The sequence below is a fragment of the Symphodus melops genome (genome assembly GCF_947650265.1).
Source record: "Symphodus melops genome assembly, chromosome: 9".
Taxonomy (NCBI): Eukaryota; Metazoa; Chordata; class Actinopteri; order Labriformes; family Labridae; genus Symphodus; species Symphodus melops.
This window is the reverse complement of record NC_136699.1, coordinates 19,815,939-19,843,398: the sequence shown is the minus strand read 5'-3', so window position 1 is coordinate 19,843,398 and position 27,460 is coordinate 19,815,939. Positions and strand designations below refer to the sequence as shown.

The window sequence follows — 27,460 nt, the reverse complement described above, 5'->3', positions numbered from 1 at the left end:
TTTTACAATCTGATAGCTCTCATGAGTCAGAGTGAGTTTGTGTGTGTGTGTGTGTGTGTGTGTGTGTGTGTGCAGTGTGCAGTGTGTCATTTGAAGTCAAGCAGAGTAATAAGAAGCATGACTGATATTCATGAACTTTTAGGAAAGTGATTTACCAAAAGGCTGTAAACCTGAGTATGATATTAACACCCCATATCTTAGAAGGACACGTAGTGCATATAATGACACTACTTTTATATGAAGCGTTAGCATGTTGAGTTGCAACTGTATATTTGAACATAAAGATTCTACATTAAAACATGTCTGAAGGATATGATATACAGTGTACTGTTAAAAATGAGCTCTAATTTAAGGGAGCTTTGGTCGGCTCTGTTCGACGTGTTTAAGAGTTATTTGCAGTTCTACTGAAACTTCTCACTTTTTATTTCAATACCTAAATGAAGACCAATGCTGTAAAATAATCTTTATACAAAGAGCAAATAAAAGAAATGTTTTCTAAATCTAAACCAGCAATACATTCAAAAGCTCTAGTGTAAGATGGTGCTCACACATCAGTGCATCTGTATGAAGTGTCTCGTGATGTCATACATCACTCAAAGGTGACATAATTCAGCACAAACACGACTGTATTTTTTTTTCTTCCTTTTTTGGCAGCTACATCTCCTGTATCTACTCTGAAGCAGGATTTGCATGGAGGTGTTAACATGGGGTGTTTCACATACATGTACTTATTTACTGTGGGTAAATAATCTGAATATATTCCACTGCAGATTTGTTGCAAAACAAACCTGGTACGGCGCTTCATGGAAACTGTGGTGGAAACGGCGTAAGCAAACTTCTATTAGAAGAAGAAGAAAACAAAGTAAGGCCTCCAGATAATTTAAGTGGAAACAGTAAAAGTCTTCACAGAAGTTCAATATATGTTTTCCTCTGTGAAAACAGCAATATTGCTTCTTTTTTTTTATTCCTCTCTTGTGCTCTCTATTGTTGTGGAAATATTCAGTTAGAATCTTTGAAGTTATTTCCTGTCGAAAAATACAATCATTTCCTGAGAGATACACAAACCCACATTTTGAGTGTGTATGTGTGTTTTTGCACATGTGTGTGTCTTATAGAGAAAGAGGAAGACTGAGCGGCAAGCCATAAAGGTTAGTGTTGAGAAAGAGCAGCTATCAGTCTGGGTGAGGAAGTGGAAAATCAGAACACTAGCCTGCCAAAGCTCAGACTGCCTGACAAACTTTTGACACAGTGAGAGGTGTACATCAGAGGAGGCAGGACAGCTACCTCACCCGTGTTCCCAGTGTAGAGCAGACACAGTGAAGACCAAAAGGCTGCCTGCAGTAAAAAGTTGAAGTCAAGGTAGAGAAAGAGTGAGTGTGAAAAGAGCAGCTGGCACTCGGGAGAAGAACAAAAAGAAGATCTGGAGAGAAACTGTGATGGAAAAACTGAACATCTATCACGGACCCATCGGTAAAGAAGAAGGGGAGCGTCGGCTGGCCCAGGACGGGCGGGATGGGTGCTACCTAGTCCGTAACAGTGACTCTGTGCCAGGCGTCTACTGCCTGTGCGTGCTGTAAGTACAAACACACATTGGGCAATTTATCTCTCGCCTCCTCCTGCCTCTTAGGGCCATTACAGAGACCTCTATAATCACATCAACACATAACCTTATTTTCTGCTATTACAGAGATTATTGATCTCACCACATTTAAGAAAATAAAAGCACAAAGGCATAAACAAGCCAGTTAACTGAAACCTAAAAAATGGGGTGGCCTATTATTTAGTGTGAAATGTGAGTCCCAGAGGAGCAATAATGGCGACGACAAAGGCAAATACTCATTTCATTAAACTGAAAGATGAACTCAGGGTCAAATGTGCTTGTGTGTGTGTGTGTGTGTGTGTGTGTGTGTCTGTGTGTGTGTGTGTGTGTGTGTGTGTGTGTGTGCAGGGGCAACGGGTACGTCTACACATACAGACTTCACAAGGATGATGCGGGGACATGGGCCGCAGAGGTAACACGTTTTATCTTGTTTCTTGTTCTTTGTGCTGACTTTTTCTTTTCTTTCCCCAGCCTGAATCTATTTCTTTGGTATTTATAAGATCTAAGGGTTGAAGGTGGCGGCCTTATTAGGAAGACATGAATCTGAGTCGAACGTGTTTTTTTTTTTTTTGTGGTTTTTTTTTGCAGTGAGGAATCATGTATTCCTTGTTTCTTGTTGTTTACCAATAAAAGCCAGTGATTCTCCCTAATCCTGCCGTAAAATCCGGACGCCTCAGCATACACTCCAGAGGAGTGAAATGCAGAATTGCGTTTGACAGCTTTTCTGATGGGATATGTAATTGAGCGCTGAGGGTTTGGCAAACACCCTGAGATGTGGATGTATAGAAACATCTGAAGGCACTGTCTCTTTCCTGTGTGACAACTGAGCAAGATGCTGTTGTAACTACATTTCAGCCTCGCTCATTTTACTGACAGCATCAAGCCAACAGATAGGGGGGGGAAAAGCCTTGAATTGCACGCATTTCACTACAGGCTCAATAACAGTTTACATTATTCATGTGCAGAATCAATCACTTTAATGAAATATTCCAGGGAACAGAGGTAACACTTGTGGCCGGAGACAGAAACAACCAAAGTGCTTTGCTGTGGAAAGTGCTCCCTCGTTTGATTAAATGATTTCAAACTGCATTCAAGGAACAAGCTTTAGCACGGCTCCTTCCTGCATGATTGATCGCACAGGGTGGAAACAAACAATGCTTTTTTAAAAGCCCTTACTTGACAAAATTATAGTACTTTGAAATATTTCATGTTCTGGTTGAGAGATATTAAATGTTAAACTAATAGCTGTGAGCAAAGTAGGAAATTGATTAAATATTAAACACAAAATGCTAAACTCCACGAACATCATTGAAACAGCTGAATTTCAATAAAGCCTTATGAAAACTGGTCACTTAGGAGATTTTAAATTAAACTTCAGAGACTTTCTGGAAAATGTGCTTTCTGACACAGTAGTGATTGTGGGACCCTAAACATCTGAGATTTCACATATGAATCCTAAAATAAACGTTTTTTTTGTTGTCTTGTAATAATTAAAGAGCCCAGGGGAGCCGATGCTTTCAGAAACCGACACAACAGGAGTTTTCGTATTTTTGCTTCTTGAGTCTCTTATTTGCCCTTCTAGAATAGATTTATAGCAATTATAGATCTCTTTTGCACCATCTTATTTATTGTTGTTATTTTCTTGAACATGAGCTCGGTGTGGATCAGTAGACGAGACATACAAATATAATTGACATGAATCCCAGAGAGTCCCTTTGTACTGGGGCTTTCTGCCTTTACCTTCAGCGTATCTGATGTCTTTTATCAGGTGAATGTGTGTGGGCTTATTTTCAGCCGGTCCTGTCCTGTCCTGCCTTCTTCATTTCCTCATGGGGGTTTGATGTGGAGATGGAAATGGAAAAGCTGAATCCCCTGCCTTTTTTTCTGTCTTTCTTGCGTGTTTCAGACCACTCCTGGTGTGCAGAAGCGATATTTCCGGCAAATCAAGAACTTGATAGCAACTTTCCAGAAGCCCGGACAAGGAATTGCCATGCCTCTGCTCTACCCTGTCACCGCTCAGAGACGGGCACAAACACACACAGAGGCACAGACGCCCAGTAATAGCCTGTCACCGACACACAGCAGACCCGATTCTTACCTGCAGCAGCGGCAGCTGCATGCGGCTGAGGGACAGAAAAACAGGCACAAGAAGGAGAGGCAGGCTGTCGGTTAGGGGCAAACCCAAAGCTCTCCATTGACCTAATTATACAGTGCTGTTTTTGTGTGCTGCCTGCTGTTGCATTTTTCACGCAGTGTCTGAAATAAATGTCATTTCTTTCCAATTAAGCAGCTCCTGTTTGTTAAATCCAAGACATTTAAGTTCTAGCAGAGCCTCAGATCTCCTTCCAGTGATTCTTTTTTTCCCCCTTCATACGAGGACGAGAAAGTGCCTCATAACTTTCAGAGATGTGGTGTAAAATATTCAACTGCTGAAACATTAATATCCATTACTGCATTCGTAAGTTGACAGTAAATATTGTGCTCTGTTTTCTTAATGCAGTTTGGTTATGTGAATGGCAAAGAAAATAAATGACATTGGTTGAAATAAACTCTTTTAAATGAGGTCACCCATACACACTTGAGCCTCCATCTGACACATAATGTGGAACAAAAATTCAATTTGACATATTGAAGCACTGATTTCCATGGGGAGAATGCACAGTGCTGGGGGTGGGGGGTGTCTGTCATTCATCTGATTGACATTACTGACTCTTCATGAAAAAAAAAAAAAAAAACCTGAGAAGAAGTGAGGGAAGAAGAAAGATGGAGGAAGTGAGAAAGGATCCATTCAGCCCAGACTATTCTTCAGTGCAGCGGTCTCCTAGCAACCAGACCCTCCATCTCTTCAGCACAGAGATGAGGTTGGACAGTATCTCACACAGCATATGGTTTAGAAGGGAAGGTGCATCGCGGCCGATCTGCAAAGTGTTCGTCGGGAATGTATATCACCTGCTGGCAGTCGGAACATATGCATTGTGTGGCTCTGTCATCCGCAGCCCAGGAGAGAAACACAAACAATTAATGGAAGGCAGATGGTGGAGTGACGACGGGAGGGAGGGAAGTTGGGGATAGGCAGACGGACGGGGAGGTGGATTAGTGGTAGCGAGATTAAAAAAAAAAAAAAAAAAAGAAAAAAAAAAAAGAAGAAAAACAAACAAACTTCTTCTCCTTTTTAAACTTTCTTTTGGGGGAGGAGGAAGGACGCTTGGAAGTGGTTCACATGTAGTCTGATTGGCATTTCCTAATGAGAGGAGACAAGCTGTAGAGAACGGCACAGCCAACTCCAGGTCCTGCCCCTTCTGCACTCACCACCCACTCGCTGAGCCTCAGCTGTCACATTTCTTTTTCCTTTCTTCTGTGCTCCCCCCCCCCCCCCTTTTCGTTCGTTCGTTCGTTCTTCTTCTTCTTCTTCTGACAGACGCAGGTTCCTCATGCATATCTCAGTTTGAGCCATAATGATGGGTGATAATGACAGCACAGATTTGAAAGTTACAAACTCGGAGAAACAAGAACAAAGAGAGCACAACAAATGTGTGGAGAGAAGGCACAGAGACAGTGAGGACGTGAGAACTAGAGAGAGAGAGAGAGAGAGAGAGAGAGAGAGAGAGAGAGAGAGAGAGAGAGAGAGAGAGAGAGAATTAACAAGCAACAATGTGTATAAAATCTCATCGAGCAATCTGGTAATTCACACATAATAACTTTAATCAGCATTGTAACCCAATAAAGTCAGATTTTTCAGCGAGAATATTTACTATAGCCATGTATAATTCTTTGCAAAAATGTAACAGTTTTTTTTCTATTGATTAACAATACTGACACTTACTTATGAACAACAGAATTTCCAGTTGAGCACTTTTTTCAGTGTGAAAGCACTGGCTATGTACATTCTTGATTTTAATATACACACTCATACAAACTACTGTTGGAGCACACCAGAGGCGGAATACCAGGAGAGGTTTCCTTCTCTAAAGGGGAGTGTCAGAGTCAACAAGGCCTCTCTTACACAATATGTAAACGATAGTATATCCGAGGTAAACCATGTAGGAACTCAAATGGCAACCGCAGAGCTCTCGATCTGAGTCCTGAAGAGGATCACTCACTGGCTATCCTAAAGTCTTCATTCCTACAGTTCCGTGAACAGAGAGTCTAAAATGATTAACAGTGTTGAAACAGCAAATGACAGTCCGTCCGTCGGTCAGTCAGTGAGTCAGTGAGAGCGTCAGTCGGTCAGTCGTATACAAAAAGCAAAGCCACAGCCAAACCACACTGCTTGTGCCACTGTTAGAAATCGGAGAAACTGGACGATAATAATAAAATACCATCATTTTGTCACAATTAAAGGCATTTGGAAATATTTTTTTTCCCCAATCTCTCCTCTTGTTCTTCTCCTGTTGTCATCTTCTTTTTTTCCGTACGGTATAGAAACAGTAGAACAAATCAGAGTAGAGTAGAAACAGGCAGTCTTTGGTGGGGTGGGGGGCTGCTCATGTGTCTCTGTTACCTGCCCCCCACCTCGCTCAGTGTCATAAAGTGGATGTTGGAGGCGCAGTCGGACAGCTCGGGCTGCTGCTCTATAGGGAGGGAGTAGTAGCCGTCGTAACCCTGAACCAGTCCTCCGGTCAGCAGCTGCTGCTTCTCCGCCTCGCTCCATGCCCTGCTCCCAGCATCGCCTAATTCCACTCTCTTCCTCTCCTTCTCCCACGCTCCCTCCACCGCTCTCTTCCTCGCTTCCTCCTTTACCCGCGCCCTCTCCTCCTCCTCGCTCCCGCCGTAGCGCACGCACAAGCACAGCGCGCCCTGCTGAAGGGTGATATCAGCGAATCGTCGAGTCCTGCCGTTCACCAGTGCGCTCATCTGAGAAACGCTCACGTTCACGCCGCTCTCTAAGACACGCCCCCCGACTCCTAACCCAAGAGCGAGGTCTTCCTCAATGGGCCGTGACTGGAGGAAGTGATGGGTGTCGCAGCCGTGCACGGTGAAGCTCAGCCCACTCAGATGGACGGCATTGTTTAAAATGGCTGCCACCCGGCGGCTGTCTTCACTAGCTACGCCGATGACCTCAGCGCTGACACGACCATGGGAGACGGCAAAGCGGATGCTGGGGCCCAGAAGAGAGGGTCGGGATCCGAATGGAGGAGGGTGTGCTGGTCTGTGGCAAGTTGAGCCCACAGGCTCTGAGACAAGAGGTAACCGCTCCAGAGAGATGAAACTCCTCAGCTGCCTCCGCACCTCACACTGGATCCCCAAAACCACCTGGGACAAAAATACAAGCAGTTCAGAAAATATAACAGAAGCCTTTTTTAAGGTGTTTGACTTGTGAGCAGGTGTCTATAAAGCCTGTCTTTAGATTGCATTCCTACGTGGTGTTTGAAAAGTCTGTTTTAGACATTTGAACGTTGAAGAAACTCTCTCTTTATCCTTTTTTTTGGTACATATATTCAGACCCATCTCCAAGCTCCTATTCTCATCTAGAAAAAATGGCGTCCACTCAATCATTTTTATGAGCATCAGATGTTTGAAACATGTCATTCTGGGTCCCGTCTCTAATATAGCAGAGACAGCTCTGGTTGGGGTTTCTGGTGATCCTCTGTACTGGACTGCTTCCATTCATTGGCGATTCTAGAGTCTGTTGGGACCTTGGGCATAAATTCTTTGGGGGCCCCTCCGTTCATTCCCGTCATGTCTGCCAGCGTCTTGACGTTTACTTGACTGAAGATTCCTCTCCAATTTGATTTGTTGACTTTCACTGACTACCTTTGGTTTTCACTGCGATAATGCGTGCAACTCGAAGCAGGGCGACCACAGTGACTGCTGTTAGATGGGGCGACCTTTGGGAGGTTTCCTACCGTCAACGCAAAATGTGCAAATTTTGGGACACTGCTTTGGTTTAAGTTTGTCAGCCCTCAAGAGACCCCCTACTGGCCTGGGGCCCCATACAGTAGCCTGCCCTATGTGTTGACAAGCAGCGCCCCTGGTTTTATTTCCAACAGTATCAAACTGGTGTTTTTTTCTGAAATGCTTGCTGATGCTTCTACTTCCTGTTTACTTGGTATAGCCTTTTACTGTAGTGCCCGAAACCGAGGGGAACTATCTGAATGAGAGCTTTTGATACCCAGGTGACCAAAGTGAGTCCCGAACTGCTCAACTGAGCCATCTCACCAAAAAAATGTGCCTTTCTTCAGAACTGATTGTAATGCTCTTTGTTCCGACATCAGCAAGCGTGACATCACATGACTGCAGTTACTTCAAAAACGCTGCTGCCAGGCGTTTAACCATAACGAGAGAAGTGACCACATTACATCTGTCCTTACTTCCCTTCTTCAGCTGCCTGTGAGTTTGGCATTGACTTTCAGATCACTCGTTGTTGACGTAGCCTTAAATGGCCGAGCCGAACCCGTCCTCTATCTTCATCCCTATGAGAGTGAGCGCAGCCGGAGATCCTCCAGCAGGGCAAGTTGTTGCGTTATGAGCAGAAAAAACATTTTGCCTACCCAATAATGTAATAATTGATCCAAATTGTAACAACTTTTTACATTTTGGGCAAAAGTTACTACGTCTTGGGCTCAGCAGTTTTTTTACATGATCAACGAGTTATTATAAATATTGTCGTTTTTTTCACATTAAGAACTTTAAAAAGAAACAAATATTTGTCTTTTACTCTGTATACTAGCCTGTAACCCAGAGTAAGAGTAAGAGGGTTTTGATCTTGTGCTCGCTGGCTCACTGACACGATTTCATGGGTTTCTGTAAACTTAAATAAACAGAGCTATTTAAAACATCCTCTGTGGTTTTTAACCAGAGCAAGGCCAAATGTCGGCAGTAAAACAAAACCATTGTTGGAACATGATAAGGAAGTATACCCACTGATATACTTATACCAGTAGGTTTCCTTTATGACTCATGACATTAAATATCAAAAAAAGTTCAAATTAATTTACATTTAAGGAAGCCGGCTTAATGTTTGACTAAGATGACTTTAAACACAAATCACCAAATATCCAAACAAACAATGTTGTATATACTGAGGTTTGTAGTTCGTCCGACATGCAACAAGACTATAGACTTTTATGAAATAAAGGATAACGTTTAAAAACAATTATAATGTATAATGATGTTAAACACATATATTTAAAAATGTGTGAATAAAAGGACGATTGAACATTATTCTACTGTTCTGACTTTCATCACAGTGTTACAAACATTATTATTGATAATGTGGACCCGTAAGTAAAAGACTTGTTTCTCTTAAACTTCAATTGAATTTTAATTTAGAAACTGCTTTATAATGTGTACTACTCTACTGCATACACACACACACACACACACACACACACAATTCAAAACCTGTACTTGTGCAGTTGGCTGTAGTTTGTAGTTTGTAGTAGGGGGAACGCTCACCTTGCTGGAGTCCCAGTTCTGTGTCTTTGTCTGGGTCTTCATCAGTTCGTATGTTTGTTCCATTCTGCCAACATCAGGCTTCGGGAAGCCTGGGACGACATTATGAAGCTGGAAGCCAAAAAGCTGCAACCAGCTACCAATATCTGAAGACACACACACACACACACACACACACACACACACACACACACACATACATACAGATACAGAAGAGAAAATTGCACAGAGGGAGAAAGTTAGAGTATACTGTGTATACAGTGAAGCAAACAAAAAGTCATAAGGCCAAGAAAACAAGACCTCGTTCAGGAAATCACGCAATATATGAACATAATACGTGGCAGGGATGGCTCGGCTGGTGTTTCCCTGACAAATAGATTCAGTCTTTAATAAACAATCCTGCTGCAGGGAAACGTGACGGGCCAAATGAATGTTCCATTAACCAGAAGGACATACGCCCCCACCAACATCCTATATTCATTCTCCTGTTCCATCTCTCTCCCACGCTTGAGTTTCTATTTTGCCTCTCGGGGAAAAAGTATGTGCTTGACAGACAGAGGGAACAAAACACAACACAGTCTGTGTTAAAAAACAAGTCGATCTGAGGCCTGGCTGTCCTCTCCGTCGCCAGAACATTCTGTCTGTCACATCTTCTGCCTGCCACACAGCTCACCTGTGGTTACAAGCGAGCCCCGTTCACATATGTTTTCCATGCGAGCGTGTGTGGGAGTAAGTGTTGCCTGTCTGAAGCAGCTTTCGTAATTCAGCTACTAACTGATTCAGTGTTGAGTTTAAGAGTGAACCACAGTGTGTGCTGTGTGACGCTCACCTGTAGTAAACTTTGTAACTTCCTCGACTCTGCCAACTGGGCAGTTGTTTTTGAAGGCGTACACGTTAAACGGCTTCGGCTCCTTGCTCAGCTCCCCCCAAAGTTCGTGATTGGGTGAGGTCCATCGACCGGCCAGCGTGTCATAATCCCGCCTGCCCAAGTGGACCAGCCGTGTGAGAGGATCATACAGGCCTCCGTGGAAGCCGATTACAAGGTGGAAGTCAGGGTTGGTGTCCTGGTAAACCTCTCCATACGGAGTGTAGAGGATGTCTTTGACCAATCGCCCTTTGCTTGAGAAAACAGCTCTTGGGCTGCCCACGCTGTCGCAGGCCACATAGTACTCTTCTCCACTGCTCAGCTCCATGGCAATGAGATGGCCCTGCAGGTCGTAGTACAATGACGTGATCAGATTGCTGCTGTGGTTGTACATGTGGCTGACCCTTGTGGGATGTGACAGATCAGCATAAAAGAACTGCAGCTGCTCGCCCTGGCTGCTCTTGGTGGCCACACGCCGACCCAGCCCATCGTAGCGATACCACACGGTACGCTCGGTCACCCTGTTGAAGACCCGGGTCAGCAGGCCATTAGAGTTGTAGTCAAACAGATCGTTCGCTCGCTGGCGGAGGAAGCCGTCGTCATCCACGCTGTACTGTAACTCCCCAAGGTGTGTGATGCGGTCTCTCTGGTCGTAACGCAGCGGTGTCAGCCTGAAATAAAACCAAAACAGAAAAGAAACAGTTATACTGCTACAGGCTTATAACGTTTGTCTGCTATCAATTTGCAAAGACATATAGGAGTCAGACAGAAGGGCTGTATGCAAGCAGACAGACTGGCTGTTTAAAGTACATTGTTTTCCTCCTGTTCGATGTCTTGTGTTAGCATGCTAACATTTACCTCTTAGCACTAAACACGAAGAAGGATTCAGTCTCAGTGATACTTTAACCTGTACTGAAGCAAGTCTTTATTTCACCTTGTCAAGAACCAATACCAATGAAAAGAAAAAAAAAGTTACACTCGAATTGTAACCTCATAATAGTAAAACAAGAACAGTCATTAGATCACAAAATTCGGCAAAATTAATCACTAGTATTTCAGTAAAAAGTTCAAATGCGTTTGAGATTTGTTGAGATAAGTCTAAAGACATCACCATCCAAGGTAACACAGGATGTTAATACTAAAGTGAAATGTGGTTAACAAAGAACAAACACTAGCTGCTCTAAAAAAAATATTGTAAGCAGGTGCTAACCTGGCACTCGTCCCATGGCTGAGCAGGTTGATGTTCCCGTTGAGGTCATAGCTGTAGCGCCACTGAGGTCGCTCATTCACTGAAGCACTTTGCAGTTGGCTGTCTGCGTCGTACTCATAAGTGTAGCGCGTAACGTTACTGTCCACGCCCACCCTGATGTCACATGTGGTTGTGCGCCCTGCTGAGTCATACTGTATGGTCATCCAGTAGGCGATGGATTTCAGGATCTCATACTGGACCTCTACCACCTGGCCATAGGAGTTAAACACCTTTGTGTGCTTCATCAGATGGGTGGTGATGACCTAAACAACAGGAACGATGAAGGGGTTAGCCATGCTTCTAAATACAGACAGGATTTCACAAACAATTCATGACAGATATGTTTGTGACTCAAGGAAGCAGACATTAAGTATTTAGCACCTTTTTTTTTGTATCAGTCTGGGAAGTACCTACAGAATTAGCTAAAGTGTTGAGTGTTTCAACAACAAACTAAAACAAAGTTTAGGGCAAAAAAAAAAAAAAACGGGCATAAAGATGTTAATTCTGTTTGAGGGATTTTTTTTTTAATTACTATTCTATGAAACACTTCTTTACCCTTCCACAAAGCCCTCCCAACCATATTCAATGTAATAATGTGTAAAAATGTATTTATAATAATTACACATTGTTAAAGTCACAACTTCTTGTTCTTCCTACCTGGTTGAGGTCATAAAAAATAACGCTGAACTTTCCAAACTGCTCAACCCTTCCTGACACGTCGACGTAACGGTACAGATCAATAGGTAGCGGGGTTTCATTGATGACTGCCTGCATGCTCGTCACTCTGAAGTTGTTGTAGCTGTAATCAAACCTGGCGTTGACCAAGCCTTCTTCACTGAAGCGGAAGATTTGCCGACTTGTCAGGGGACCTGTTTAAAGGGATCAGAGGGGTTTCATCAGAGAAAAATACACACATTTGGGAGTTTACGGATCATGCATGAACAATACACATAGTCCCTCCCTGTTGGCCCTCATGCTACCCTTGTAAGGCCTCTTAATTAATTCAAATCAAGGACTAATTCAACATCATTAAGGCAGACACACGTAGCGCAATCCATTCAATCTTAACTATCTCCACATCTCGATGGCATTTCCAGTGGTGACCTTTAATATGGAGGATAATGAAATCTAAAGACAATAGCCATGATGGGCCAATGTGCTGCTTAATGTCAGAACATCAACTTTAACAACACTATTCATCACCTCTGCTGCAAGCTACTACAGCCTATCCTCAATTTGGAAAAAAAAGGCCTGCTAATGAAACACCATTATGGTGCTATTTGAGATGACTCTGATTGCAGTTAAAATGACTTAGTGTCTGGCTTAGGAGACTACAGAGAGCTGGATCAGCATTACATCTTCTATTTTTATTTTCAGGGGAATGTTGATTCTAAACCTGTGCTAATGGGAAAATGGCAGAAGCACTGAGAGTGATGTGGAGGCTTTTCTACAGCCCTAGGGAACTCGCAGTCTGTTCGTCTCGCTTCTCTAGCTGTCACTTCCCCAAGCTGTCATCTTTTCCTCTCCTTTCCTGTTCCTATTCTCCCTCACCTACCTCTTTATATCCATGTCTTTCCTTTTTTTCTATCCCTACTCTTCCTTGTCTCCTCTCAAGGGACAATTACCACTATCTCTCCTCTCTCCAGGTCTCCGTTTGTTCTGCTGAAATGAGATCAGTTAAAGGAAGGTGAGAGTCTATTCACAGTGAGGGCAAAGCGATAAACACACACAGACACACACACACACACGCACACACGGCTGAGCTTCGCAGATTAGTGACACCTGATCACTGTGAGCCAATCGCAAAGCCATGTGAAGAGAACCAGTATCAGAGATGAGAGCACTGTCAACGACCCTGGAAAGAATCTCTAACTTGAGGGAATTGGTGAACTGTCTCATAATAACAATATTCGAAACATATCTGCTGCCAGAGCTAAAGGGGCCCATTGATGGTCATTGTATTACTGGATAATACTGCAATATGTAATCTCTCTTTCACTAATTTTCTCAGTCGTATGTGAAACAATTGCCCTCTCATTAAAGCTTTAATTGATGCCCTCGGGTAGAATTTCATGACTTTCTGCCCAATGCAGATATGAGTGCTTGTATGCACACAGACAAATGTTTGCATGTAAGCCCGCAACCTGAATATACTATGTTCACATAAAACCCAGCACATCAGCTTGTTTACTTTGATCAGGCAGCCTGGTTGCCGAGGTAGGGGAGAGATTGCAAAGCTGAGAGCCCAGTGGGTGGTCTCCTATATACAGCTGTGGTACACCACAGTCACTCGAACACGCTTGTCCTCACTCACACTTCTAACGGTGGCTGACTCAGTCTCAGATGAATGGCTGACTAAAAGTAAGACGACTGATTCTGATACCAACCAAGAGAATGATGCCTGCGACGCATGACCGTGCAGTCTTGTTAAAGAAAAGAATGCTTTGAGTTGTGCACATAAGATTATGTTAAGTGCAGAGATTCACTTTTAAATAACCGATTTAAAGACAACTCTTTGCACAGTATGTTCAGGCTTTGCCAGACTTTGTAAGTGATAGTGTATATGTACCTGTCTGTCGGTATCGTATGGAGCTTATGAAGCCGTTATGGGTTAGATGAATGGTCTTGACAGTGCCAGAGGCGTCGTCATAAGTGAAGGTCACCAGGGTGGAGTCGTAAACCACCTCAGAGAGCCGCGCTGCTGATGTATACCTTAAAAAAAGGAGTAAAAAGGAATACATTTATAGAACAAGTGATATATTACTTTAAGAAATGTAGTTTAAAAGTATGGACTTTTGTTTTTAAATATAACATTGATCTTCAATATATAAAACCCCATAAATAATACACAGATCCCATCTTACATAAAACCCCCCCAAAAAAACAAGTCACATCATCCTTCAACTTTTCATCAGATCGGACCAGCTGCTGTGGTAGTTATGGCCTTTCAAATCTTGAAAATGGGACCGTTTATAATACTGTAGTGTCCTCAGCGAGCCATTAAGTATTAAAAAATGTTAAATGCCAGAACGCTGCCCGCATCGGTCCTTTCATCAAAATCAGATCAGTGGTGTCTGACATACTATGATTATAAAAAAACGTGACCTTTAATCAGTCTCGTCATTAGTCCAATCAGAGTCATTTGTAAGGACAGCGTGTGTAGCACGTAGCCAGACTTCGAGCTGTAATAGGGCTATTACATTTCTGAGATTAGCCTTTAATTATGGGCACCTTCAGCAAGCCAATCAGTGTTGGGTTTTTAAATGAGTGTTGTGCCTATGTGCATTATGCCTCTCAACCTCCAAAAGAAAAGGCCACATATTCTGTTTCATAGCCAACATTCAACATTCTGTGACCCGTGTCGTACCTGTAGATGGCACTGCGCCCTGTTCCCAAGTACTGAGTCCTCAGCAGCCGGCCATCCAGCGTGTAGTCCTGCATGAAGGAGGACTGGCTGTCAGGAGGCGTGTAAATGTTCCTGTAGTAGCCGATGGACAGGAGCGACTGCAGCGTGTGTTTCACCATGCTGGGCATCGTAACGGCAACCAGGCGGTCCGTTTGGTCGTATTCAAAGACATAGCGCCGCTGGCTATGCAGGAGCAGCATTATAGACTGTGAGGACACAGACAGATAAAGAGGACAGATTGAATTGCGTAGCACTGATCTGTATTTCTGTCTGATGTCTTGGTGTCATCCAGAGACGGCTTTGAATCTCCAAAACGTCTGAACGCAGGGAGAATCTATTCATCATGAAGTTAATCACTGATGGGTAAATACCACTTGAAATGTCAGAAAACATGAAAAAAAAAAATCATTGTCTTTATCAGAAGATAAAGTTCATCAAAAGATCGGAAAAAATACCCATATATATATGAAGGAAACATCTGTATTCAGTTATTCTCACTGTTTCTACTGCAGGAAAAACATTTTGAGTAAAACACTTCTCTATTTAACAGTGATATATAATATTACTGTATTAATATTACATGGAGGTAATATTAATTTCTAGATGGTTCCGTAATATAAGCTCATTTACACTCTAATCTGACACTAGATATATTTCAGGCTGAATCTCATTTCATTAAATATTACAATTAATATCAAGGACGGAAATTGTAGTTTGGTGTCTTGAGCTTTTTGACACTTAAAGGAACATACCTTTTACATATGCTTAAATCCATTTCATGAACGCAACATGAGCTGCACATTATTAAAAAGCATTTTTTAAAGCCTGCATGTTTTCTCTAAATGCTGCTTTATGAAACCTAATTTCTTGGTGTTAATATAGGCACAGAGCCTTGAAACTTGCCAGGGTTACATAAACCTTGAAAATAACTCTTTTGTCTACCTTTACTACACTTAATGCTATGGATCGATGGGTTCAGATTGATTTAAAAAAAAGTCTACAAAATAAATGAACTTTGAAAATGAGAATACAGAGCAGAGCTTTTCTTCAATCTGCAGAAGGATGGCCTTTGTTAAGCTGAATGAACGGCTGCCTCAGAGAGATAAAGAAGCATACACCATGATTTTTAGAATGAAATGTAAAGGATCTGTTTTTCGACCTGTTACCATTGCCTCACCAAGTGAAAGTATCACTTGAAGTGTTAGTTTTTGTTTCAGAAAAGTGTAATAACCTTGAAACAGTAAACAAAAGAAGTGCAGATGTGTTCGATTTCTGCTCACAGCGAAGATGAAACAAACAGAAGTGAAGCCCTCAGACAAATCTCAGGATCTCACAACAATAAAATCCCACCACCTCAGTGTGTTTCTAAAAGATCAGCTCTTACCTTATCTGCATATGTGTAGCTCCAGATTTTGCCATTGACCCAGGCCCTGGACACAACCCTGTCGTTCTCATACTCCAGACGTTCAGACCATTCTCCTCGGTGTATGGCTGCAAGCAGTCCTCCAGCAGAGTAGCTGATGTTTACTTCAGTGTATTTGCTACTGGGGGACCAGACCACAGGTCGACCAAGAGGGTCATACTGGATGTGGAGGGTGAACTTCCTGTGGTCATCGTAGATCTTCCCTACTCTGGTGTTCTGGTCAAAGTCTATGGACAGCAGGTTCCTGTTATGTGCCTAAAATGAAACAAGCACAATGTTAGCAAGGTGGGGAACAAATAGAGCTTTAATTTAACTGCTCAATGATAATCATTAACTCCACATGGCTGTAGACATTTTCAATAAATAATTATGTGTGTGTGAGCAGCATGTCTCTCAATATCAGCTTGTAGACTTGAACTTCCGCTGGGGATAAATAAAGCAGTCGAGCGAATACATCAATAGTTCAGACAAATTAATTTGGACTTTTTTTTTTTAGGACACTGGACCTGCATAATAAACAATAAACTGCCTTTGGGGACACAGTGGGCTGAGTCACAAGGCTTGATAATTAATTAGCACACACCCGATAAACTGTCCTTTTTCTATTTCATTACATTTTCTGTTCGTCTGGTTTACTTTCTGTGGCAGGGAAAAACAAACGAGGCGTTGCAGTTGGCGTGTGATTTGTGGAAAGTACAGCGGACGCGTTTCGAGTCAACCGGCCAATCATCTCCCTCTCAGTGATGTCATTAAACATAATAACAAGCTTCCTCACACCAAACTCTAGCACCACGTTCTACAGTGCTCTATAGTTTGAGAGACTGCACAACTTTTTGTAACCACAGTGTACTTGTGAGATCCGGCAAAGGTGATTTTTTTTTACACAAGCTAATATTGGATTAGGCACAAGTTTAGATGTTTGTTAAAAATGTGTTATAGGTTGTTGATCTTGTTTTGTTTGGGTAACAATGAATAAGGGTAACTTATTTGTTTTAACATGATCTTAGTAAGCTGGAGAATAAGTTGATGAGTTATACCCTGAGCCTGCGTTCATAAGTGCTGTAGTTTGTCTTGCTCTGCTCCTTCCTCTGCCTCCACTCGATCAGGCTGGGGGCGTGGTCTCCGGGCAGGCTGATGTTACACCGACTGGCTGTGGGACTGACTCCTCCCCCTGCGCCTCCCGAAAGGAGAGGCTCTGTGCTGAGGGACAGCTCCATCCCACTCGCCAGAGACACAAGGAATGACCCATCAGCGCTGACTCTGTACGAACTCTGAGCATGGTCTGGAGGCCGATTGAACGTGTTAGTGACACACACACACACACACACACACACACACACACACACACACACACACACAGATGCACAAACAAACACGAAGCCCCACAAAACCCACACACACATACAAGGATGCAGATACAATGCACCGGATGAAAAAAAGTGTGAAAACACATCAGTGTCTGTCTCTCAGAAAACAGTCTTTAGAAAAATCCACAAGATACAGCAGACGAGTACATAATGACATGAATACAAGTCTGGCTATTTGTCTGCACGTTTTGTTTGAATTAATTATCACATTTTCTGTGGTTAGCACTCTCTCTGCAACATTCAAGCTCTGTTTTATCTTTACAAAATGTTATCTATTCAAAAAGCAAGCAGGAGAGGAGGAGAGCAAGAGACGCAGATTGATATAAAGTAAGAGAGGAATGAAAAGAAGTAGAGAAAGAGACAGAAAGAAAGAAGCCAAGTGAAGGGGGCTTGGCCATGAAAGTTGTTCACACATTGAGGTTTCCCAGAAACTGTTCTCTCATTTCTATACCACTCTGAATATGTTTGCAGACAGAATTTATACTTGCCAATATCAAAATGACTCATGTCTTTACCATTTTGAAAATGCAATTAATGTAAAAAAAAAAAGCCCAAATAATCATAAAACTATATTCTTTATTATAACACTTACTGCAGCTTATAAACTGGATTTAACTTCAATTCCCTGAGCCACTATAAAAGTCTTTCTGTACGTATGGTTATTGTTGCCTCAGAGGCAGGAAGAGACACAGTGAATCTGTTGATGGTGGAAGTAATGGGTTGGAGGGGCACTGTAAAAGGGGGGGGGGGGTCATTTCAACTTTTCCCTGGCAGCTCAGCCACACTGTAGCACAACGCACAGGCCCGTGTGTGTGCAAATGCATGTGTGTGTGTGTTGGAGCAGCTTTTCTCTCCCTGCAGTCCTGTCATTGTGACAACTGCGAGAAAGCAATTAAAGGGATGACATGAGAAGAAGCTGCTCCCATGTGCAGCTTCTCCACTCCACTCTCGTTCTTTTCCTCTTCTCATCTCTGCTCTCTGTTCCATTTTTTCCGGCAGTCGTTAAGACATCGCCTGACAGTCAGATCTGCCTCTTTTTTTGGTAAATAATAAAAAAAATATTTATTTTTTTTCATTGGTCATTAGTCTGTTTGTGAAAGAGGTCATACCAGCACCATTTGTGAATTATTTATAGAAAGGGTTAAATCCCCTTTTCAAAACCACAAATCTCCTTTGCGCACATCCGGTGTCGCCGGGGAAGAAATAATATAAGAAAAACACAGCTCAGTGTGTCTAACCTGACCTGAATAACAACCACAATATTGCAGTTTGCCAGTCATAAAAGTTTAAACATCGATGTAACCTTGTGGTCTGCCCTCCTTATATTTGTCTAATGTTGTCTAAGCTTTATTTCTCCCATGAGTCATAACCCCCATGTACCATGTTGGTGGTAAACTGGAAGGATGGAGATAGGACTGCAGTAAGGTCTGACCTTTGTATTGTATCACCCCCTGAATAACAGAGGGATGTGACGCCTGTGTAACCCTATTTGGCTCTGTGTAAACTCCTTAGTCTTCCTGCAGTTTACCGAAGATTCTCTTTTGACCTACTGTATGACAAGTAAAAGATCACAAAACCACGCAGTGACACTTCCGTACCTTGTCTGAATGTGTAGACAGTGTCACTAGCAGAGAGGTTCGTGCTGGTGACAAAGTTCTCACGGTTTGAGGCCTCGACCTCCACTCGAGACCAGCGCTCCAGGTTGCCGTGGAAACCGCTCACCTCACCAGTGGGGAGGGTGATGTTGGTCACGCGGCCCTCGCTGTTGTACCTTTTGAGAAAAAAGCACAGGGATTGATGTACACGCACAGTTTCACACAAAAGTGTTGCTCTCGAACAACGAGGCCGTCACAAGCACTCATGAGCGCATAGACACAAGTGTGCACACTCACTATCACACACTCACATGGGCACAGAGTACATGTCAACCATGATTTATATTTGTAATTACCCAGCTGTGGAATTTGAGACCTAGACTCTGCAGACAATGAGAAATAATTCAACGGATGTGTTTGTGTGTGTGTAGTGTACTTAAAGTTCAGACTTTACATGTGTGTGATCAAAGTGTTGCAGACGTCCTTCAGCTAATCCGTCTCTTAAGCACGAGGCGAAACAAAAAAAAAAAGGCTTTCTCTGGCTCTCTTAGCTGATGCACTAGTCACCACCAGATGGCACTCACATTTCACACAGCGCGAGTAAACACTGGCCCACACTTTTCCACACATGCACATGTATGCAGTCCCTTGCCCATTCACTACAAACATTTAGATCCAATCAATCAACCACGAGTCCAAGAAAAAAAAAATGACAGAGATAAAAAAAGATAGATGGAATCAAATTAAAGACTGAAAAAGAAGGAAAGAAAGAAAACAGACGGAAGAAAGGGAACAAAAGGTTAAGAGAAAAAAACTGTACACTTACTCATAAACAGTGGTCCAACTGTTCTCATCACTCTTAGTTGCTAGGAGACCAGTGTTGCCATGGTAAGTGATGTGGGCGATGTCATGGCCTTGGGCTGATACCTTTCTCAGTGTTCCACTGTTGCTAAGAGACAGCCAGTACACCTGTCCACCAGGTAGTGCCAGCCAGAGAGGCACACCATGAGCATCTCTCCTCACCTGGAGTCCATGGCCGTCGCGGCTCGTCAGCCCGGACAGCTGGCCATCCGAACCATAAGAGAAGTTGTACAGGTAGTGACCAGTGATCAGGTGTTTGGTGAACATGTGGGAGCCATTCTGTCGGGGAAAAGAGGAGACAAACAGGATGTGCCTTATTACCCTGACTGTAAAGTGTTTTCAAGTTCGAAGTAAGTTTTAAAAAAATCAATCAATAAATATTAAATGCAGGCTTGGTCATTTTCAAAAACAAGCAGGATTTTGAAAGTAGCATCCTCTCCTTTCTCAGTATTCACTCACCCCCTCCCCTCTGTGCTCTCTCAAAAGCCACGCCCCTCACCTACATGCACTAGTGCCATTGGTCCAGAAGCGGATTTGAGCTCATGCTTTGAGTGTGGGCTGCTCCTCATGCATGCATGGAGTAGAGAGGCTTGATTTATAAAAAACAAACTGTCATCCGACATTGGACTAAGTGTTTACAGGCTTACAGCTGATTCAGATGACAGATTTTCTTTGTTCCTTTTTCAGAGCACATAAGATCTTAATTACTGTCAAGACCTGAAGACATGTATCTGGAGGAAATTACCTAACCTGCCCTTAGTAACTAAAACTTTTAATAAAATCGAGTAAGGCAAGGCACGGTTATTTATATTTCAAGAACATTTTAACAGGATGTGATTCAAGATGAGAAGACAGCTTCCAAAGAAAGCAATTTCAAACTAAAATGATTATCCTGTGGAAGTGTAGCTTTGTGTTCCTTCTTGTATTTATGCACGCAAACGGCCAGTGAATGGAAAAATGATTTGGTCACATTTGGTCATTCAGCTTTGTATTATTAGCATTAAGTCAGGCAATTTCACATCATTTCAGGCTTCCTGTGTTGTCACAGTATTAATACCACACAAACTTTTATTATTCTTACAATTGTAGCTATAATCCCTCTTATTTAGTGTGGTTCTTGTCCTGTTTGTCTCAACCCATCTTTCCCTTTCTACATCTCGCTCTATCCCCTCTCAAGCCCGACACAGTTTCAGTAGACGGCTGCTCAACATGAGTCTGGTTCTGTTCGAGGTTTCTGCCATTTAATAGAAGTCTAACATTTACATTTAACAGCACATATTTACACAAAATGAAATTATATTTCAATAGCTGGCGTTCATACAAAGGTCTATCTGATCATTCTGACCATCACTAATAGATAGTTCTCAAATATCTAGATATTATTTTCCCAGCTGGTTCAGTGTGTACCTGGCTGAAAAGGTAAAGCTCCTGGTCTAGTGGGGAGCTGATCTCCACCAGTCCTGCTGGGCTAGGCTGAGGCTGGTTGGGGCTGACAGCCCTGATCCGGATGTTGCCAAGATCAGCAATATATAGGGTACCATTTGGGGCCACGGCCAAAGAAGACGGGGCCTTGAGACGAGCATCCCGGGCATAGCCTCCATCCCCTGGGGAGAGAAGCAAGAAGACTTTATTTAAATGAGGAGAAACTCTTTATCTCCCATAAGCACAGGTGAAGACACCCTCAGTTACAAAAACACAGGAAAATGTTCCATTTAGTGGTTAGAGGAAGAGTGAAGTCACAACTGGTGGACACAAGCTTTGCAAAATGTGAAGATCCCATGGTGCCGCTTAAGCATTTATCAGTTCAGCTCAGGACTTGGACCTGTTTGGATACCATAGCTTCCCAATGGAGTTGATATGACCACCTTGATAGTGACCTCAGCCTTATCAGACGGTGGTAGTGGGTGGCTGAATGCATTCATATGTCTTTGGTAGCACAGCGGGATAATAGCTGGGTGAAGCCCTTTAGATGCTGTCAGCAGTAGGCCCAGGGCCTCTGATGGGTCTTTGCTGGCAGCAGGGTGGCAGTTTATCTCTTGACAGCATGCACATTATGTTTGTGTGTGCGTGTGTGTGTGTGTGTGTGTGTGTGTGTGTGTGTGTGTGTGTGTGTGTGAGACTTCATGTCTGTTTGTATTTGCAGACATGTGCTCACATGTTCAAAGGGACTGTGCGAGTGTCTACGGTGGAGGGATGGAAACGGAAAGCCTCCGAAGAGAGTAATCATCTGTTAACAGCAAGACATGATTGAAAATATGCAAAGTACAACCCAAGAAATAGGAATGGTTACAGCCCATTGGCCTGTGGCATGGGAGAAACACTTCCCTCCATTTTGAATAGAAAAAAAAGGACCGATTTTTATGAGCAGAATTAAATGATAAAATCACATCCTCTGACACTTACAATGAAAGTATGGCCTAACTGTCAAAAGAACATCTGCTTATTTGTTTGGTCTTTTACTTCTTCCTTTTACTACATTTAGGTGCACTTCTATTATACACCCACCAGTTTAAACCTTTAGTGGCGAGAGGAGAGCTTTTTCCTTTGCTTGTTATTTGAATGGATTGGAAGGTTTTTCTCAAGCTGGTTGCAGCTGAAACTTAGCTGGAGGTTTCTTGTCTGCACAGAAGGATCACTCACATGAACACAAATATCAATGCATCCTCGAATGCACGCACACTTGTACAACAAAAACAACATTCACTTACTTTTTCATTGCAACATTGGCGTCATTTTCTTTTATTATTGAGTTATTGCATACATTAACGCTAACATAATGCCTAATTACATTTCAAGGAGAGTGAAAAGGGGGCTCTTCTCCGATATTAAAATTTAATCTGAGTTAAATAATTTAGACACTTCACAGCAGAGGAGGAAATAGGGAATGAGACGGACAAGAGGGGACAGTTATCCTAAAGCCTGCCTAATAAAATCACCGGCCAGCAGGGACTCGCAGGCTGCAAGATTTAATCACTCAATTTTTGAACACAGTGACTATTTCAATTCATTAAACTTCTGTCCGAACTATAAAATGTTTCCTTCGTTCTACTTCCAAATCAGAACAAGTTTGATATGATCGTGTATCATTTTTAAGAGAAGCTGCATGTTGATCCAAGTACTGCAAACCTTTTTGACATAATCTAATATGCAATACATAGTCCTCCAGTTAGATTGTGTGTGTGTGTGTGTGTGTGTGTGTGTGTGTGTGTGTGTGTGTGTGTGTGTGTGTGTGTGTGTGTGTGTGTGATGACCCACCAGAGAAGCAGTCACAGTTGGGGTCTATCTTACAGTCACAGTCTGTGGGGGCTCCAGAGATAACAGATATCTCCCCGTTGGTCGACACCTGTGAAGTATTAAAAAAAAAGAAAAAAATCAGACTCAGCTCCAGAAAGCTGAGTTAGATTATTGTTCAACAGAAGATAATGTTCAACAACTGCCTGTGTTATGTCTAATCTCTACAACAAACAAGATAATGATGGCATTTCATGAAAAAACAACAACAAAAAAAAAAAAACCTGAGCTGGAAATAAAAAAAATGAAGATATTAAAATGAAGCAGGAGGAACATGTATTAGGCTGCTCACGTCTATTGGTACTTCAATCAAACAATCAAAGATTATATCTCAAAAGCCGTTTTTTAATTTGAGCAAAATAAAAGAAGGATGGAACCTCCGAGTGTGTGAACGTTCACTTCTAATTTCTACAATTCAGTTCTTAGCAGACACTTTTGTCCAAAGTGACGTACAACACAAGCAAGGATCTAGAAAAAAGCCAAACGATAAGCGCAAACAATCAGCTTTAAGTCTGATTGGACACACAGGTGCTGACAGAAAGTGATGAGAGGCACAGCACAACATTGACAGCAGAGCTCTAACCAGTATAGAAACAATCTCAAAAGTCATCGTTATTAAACTAAATCATCATCACCATCATCAATAATATGTTAGGTATTTATAAAGAGCCGGGTCTTTAGCTTTTCTTTCTATTTTGGCTTAATGGAGCAGCGTTTATAGATTATTAATATTTGCAACTAGATATGCAGCTCTCATAACATCTGAATGTCCTGCTCATGCATTCTTTAAATTACGGAGAAAACTACTTCACACATTAATTTTGGTGTACCTTGGTGTATCCTTTTTAGGATTGTTAAAATTCATGGTACTATCTCTCAGGGAAAGTTGACTTGGTGTGTGTTCCATAAAGCTTTTCTGTCAAATGATTATAACATAGGATTATTTGCATTTGGGTGTTCGAATGCCACGATGATGACTGATAGCATGCTTATTGATGTAATATAATAAAAGCATGTCATATCTTTGCTTAGTCTGCACAACAATGACTTTAATAAAGAAGAAATGGTCTTTTTATTCGGAAGCTTTAGAGGTTCTGCTGGCACATTTTAATACCATGAGAAATAGACAAGATCAGTGTTTGCTTTCATAATAGCTCCTGATTTTAGCCTCATATTAAGTATGCATGCATGTGTTAGGGATCAATTGGCTCATGTGACTCATGGCTAGACAGCCTGCTTAAAGAAAAAGTTTAGTTATTTGTCAGAAAATTTGACATCTATTAGTAATTTGCAAGCATCCCTGGGTCGAAAATCTTTTCTAACAAGCCAAAACATTGGACAAATGTAATCCTGATTTAAGGCTTTAAGAGTCTAAGCAGTTCACCCAGTAGTCCAAGAAAAATACACACAAACCCTCCAGGACTTAGCAGACCTGCAGAATTTATCTTAACAGTTCTGAGTAAGTGGAGGAAAGAGATAATAGTAACTTACTTTCCTGATGTCATGACACAGAGATACAAAGTGATCGTAAACTAATTGGATTAAAAGTTTTGTGACTTGTAATCGATAAATGCATGAAAAACAAATTCTTGCAATCGGCGGTTGAAGCTGTAATTATTGTATTACTGAGCACATTAGATACATTCTCTGCCTCCACCCATGATTAAAATAAAACTCTAAACATACTGGTCATGGTTCTGTGGTCGTTCATGTTTTGGCCAAATGTTTTTTGGTGTGAGTGACTGACAGACGTGCCTTCACCATAAGAACGGTGCCAATACTCAACACGTCCAAGACAGGTTCACATGTAACAGAACTAATTATAGTGAAAGAACACAGACTCTGAGGATTCAGATGGTTTCAGTCTTTTCAAATGAAATATAGTGGTTAATGGGAGTGTCACTATTACCTGTTAAAAATGAGTCGCAGTGTGTACCTGTGTGCAGCTAGATCATCACAGTGACACAGTGGTTTCTGTATAATTTAGTTTTTCCTGCAACATGCTGTGTCTGTATCTGCCTGTCAGGTTCCTGAATGTGTTTCTAGCACATCAAAACTGATGACAAAGTCAGCAACACATCATCATTAATTCTATGTAGCGGTTCAGTGTAAAATAACAATAACTGAATTTCTACTTGTTGCTGAGAGTGTTTGTCGGACTGCTCCTGAAAGACTCTCCTCGAGCAGCAGGAGGATTGTCATTGTTTGATTTTCTAGGTGAATCATTTTAAGATGGAAGACATATATGGACCCCAAAATAACAAAAATAAAACAGACAAATACTGATTTTTTTTTGTATCAGCCAATCCAAAATGGCTACCTGATCTCCATCAAAAAGGCGTTGGAGGCTTTTGTGTTCCTTTCTGCTGCCGTACAGACTCAGCATCATGCTGCAGACCACAAAGGGACTATTGATTTAGTTCAGTGGGCTATTTCTTTTTAGTGCTGGTGCCCTAGTGCAGTGGGGTCTTATGATAGCATGCTGACGACAAATGGAGCTAATGGAGAAAAGAATTGGTTGTCGATTCTAAAATCTAATGTTTAGCTTTTTTTTATTTCTCAATGCATCAGATTTGAGTTCACACGAGTAAGACGCAGAAGGCCTGTTGCTGCACAGCGTCTGTGACCACGGTAAACAAACCCAACCACAGAGGGACCTGTGATACCATGAGGGTTGGAGGGGATTGGTGTCATAAGGCCAGATGGATTGTTGGTGTCAACTGTCAACTGAGGTGTCTCTTCCTGTTTTTCAGTTTCAAGCGCTGTGGCCTTATGAGTGTTCACACAAACATGCAGGGTTTGACACCTGCCCAGAGGGACATAGAAGTAGATCTTGTAGAACTTGCTGAACAATACAAAGGTGTAGTGAATCAATAACCAGTGAAAAAAGCCATTTTAACTGGCATTAGAAACTAAAATAAAGGAGCATTGCTTGCATACTTTGAATAGGTAATGTGCTTGAATTCTCATGAATGAATCAGAACTGAAACATGAGGATGAAGGTGTTTTAAGGGTCTTTGATGTTAAAGCATTATGGGAAAGGTACAATATGTAGAATTTGGTTGGTAATGTTTACCCTAAAATATCTAACTTAAATTAAAAATGTACTAAACTCATGTTAGGTATATTTTATTGTTGAGTACACGCATGACCTTAAATATTTCCAACAGTTATCGAAGCCAAATTTATCGTAGTAACGAGAAGAGTCTTGTCTGCAGCTGCAGTAATGAGCCGCCATGACAGACAATGTTTATTGTTGTCAAAGAAACACCGGATGTTGCTGTACGTGAAAGAGTCCTATGAGAGGGACGGGCAGGCCACAAATTAAGAGCCCCTTGGTGGCATATTTTTTACTCTGTGTGTCAGTAGCTGTTTTTTTGTGAGGCCCAGACAGAAAACATGGAGCTAAAAGAGGCTGAAGGCAACTATGGGATTTGAAATGACACAGTGACCTGTTGGATGCGGTTGATGCGTCTCTCATCAGTCTCAGCGATGTATAGTGTTCCCAGGTGGGAGAGGGCGATGGCCTTGGCAGCCTCCAGGGTAGCACGCACGGCTGCCCACCTCACCAGGTGGTGGTCAATACCTGGAACCTGGCAGTGGATCGGGCGGCCTGCTACAATATGGACCTGAAGATCTTCAGATACCTGAGTTAACAGAAATAATCCCACCATAATCTGTGAGCCATGTAGGAAAGAATAGCTTCACACTCTATGAAGGATGCTCAAAAGATCTGACAATTTATCTTTCTTTATCCAGTGCATCAAACATCACCAAACCTAAGCCTGTCAAATCTAATCACTTCTTAAGTTTCACAAGAAATACACTCCAACAGGCAATTCATTAATTTTAAGGAACAAGTGTTTGGCTAATAAGCAAAACCTGAGTGACATTTTCTTCAAAACAACCGCTCCAGAGACTGTGGATAGCATGCCATTATTTTAACAAGGTTCCTCTTTTCCTCTCTTTTATTTGAACAGCAAAGCTTGCTCAAAATGCAACTGAAGTGACAGCACAGCAATTTAAGAGAACTATTTCATTATTTTCTTCCTGTATAGTAAAAATACCTGTGGAAAAAAAAAAAAAAGTTTGAAGGGGAAATAGGTTCAGAGTTCTGTTTCCCACCTGTAGGACAATGTTGTTGTCTAGGATGTAAAGGGAGTTGTCCAGCGGGTTGATGGCAAGGTCTGTCGGCCACTCCAGACGCACCTGTGGAGGGACACACGAACACACACACACACTGATGTTGAGGCCATACATTGAGGGTTACTGAATGTAATATAAATACATGGAGATGAAAAGAACAAGAAAGCCTTGAGGGGAATTGGCCACAAGACTCAGTAACAGGTGATACAAAATATATCTTCTTAATAACATAGCATTAGGCCTCCTGACCCTCCCTGCGCAT

General features: G+C 42.1%; 2 protein-coding genes across 2 annotated transcripts in view; one reads left to right on the top strand and one right to left on the bottom strand.

The window, feature by feature from the left end:
* The first annotated feature begins 1,033 nt into the window (after positions 1-1,033).
* On the top strand, positions 1,034-4,173 carry sh2d1aa (SH2 domain containing 1A duplicate a). The gene is made up of 3 exons (XM_079352765.1): positions 1,034-1,573; positions 1,949-2,012; positions 3,507-4,173. Exons 1-3 carry the CDS (start codon positions 1,437-1,439, stop codon positions 3,771-3,773), a joined length of 468 nt encoding a protein of 155 aa, XP_079208891.1. The 5' UTR covers positions 1,034-1,436; the 3' UTR covers positions 3,774-4,173.
* Positions 4,174-5,284: 1,111 nt separating this feature from the next.
* Positions 5,285-27,460, bottom strand: part of tenm1 (teneurin transmembrane protein 1) — a 163,722-nt gene continuing 141,546 nt past the window's right edge. The window contains exons 24-38 of the mRNA XM_079352768.1: positions 27,178-27,261; positions 26,505-26,699; positions 23,017-23,104; positions 21,169-21,365; positions 19,727-20,040; positions 18,904-19,076; positions 16,976-17,220; positions 15,900-16,193; positions 14,477-14,721; positions 13,679-13,821; positions 11,767-11,978; positions 11,071-11,372; positions 9,825-10,531; positions 8,999-9,141; positions 5,285-6,853 (exon numbers count right to left, since the gene is read on the bottom strand). Coding sequence (XP_079208894.1) covers positions 6,098-6,853; positions 8,999-9,141; positions 9,825-10,531; positions 11,071-11,372; positions 11,767-11,978; positions 13,679-13,821; positions 14,477-14,721; positions 15,900-16,193; positions 16,976-17,220; positions 18,904-19,076; positions 19,727-20,040; positions 21,169-21,365; positions 23,017-23,104; positions 26,505-26,699; positions 27,178-27,261 — 4,098 coding nt within the window. The 3' untranslated portion in view covers positions 5,285-6,097. The remainder of the gene's footprint in view (positions 6,854-8,998; positions 9,142-9,824; positions 10,532-11,070; positions 11,373-11,766; positions 11,979-13,678; positions 13,822-14,476; positions 14,722-15,899; positions 16,194-16,975; positions 17,221-18,903; positions 19,077-19,726; positions 20,041-21,168; positions 21,366-23,016; positions 23,105-26,504; positions 26,700-27,177; positions 27,262-27,460) is intronic.

Bases quoted from the DNA above. Each gene is read 5' to 3' on its own strand.
- sh2d1aa (XM_079352765.1), top strand. From the start codon at position 1,437: ATGGAAAAACTGAACATCTATCACGGACCCATCGGTAAAGAAGAAGGG. The intron at 1,574-1,948 runs GTAAGTACAAAC...GTGTGTGTGCAG, and splicing joins GTCTACTGCCTGTGCGTGCT to GGGCAACGGGTACGTCTACA. The intron at 2,013-3,506 runs GTAACACGTTTT...TGCGTGTTTCAG, and splicing joins CGGGGACATGGGCCGCAGAG to ACCACTCCTGGTGTGCAGAA.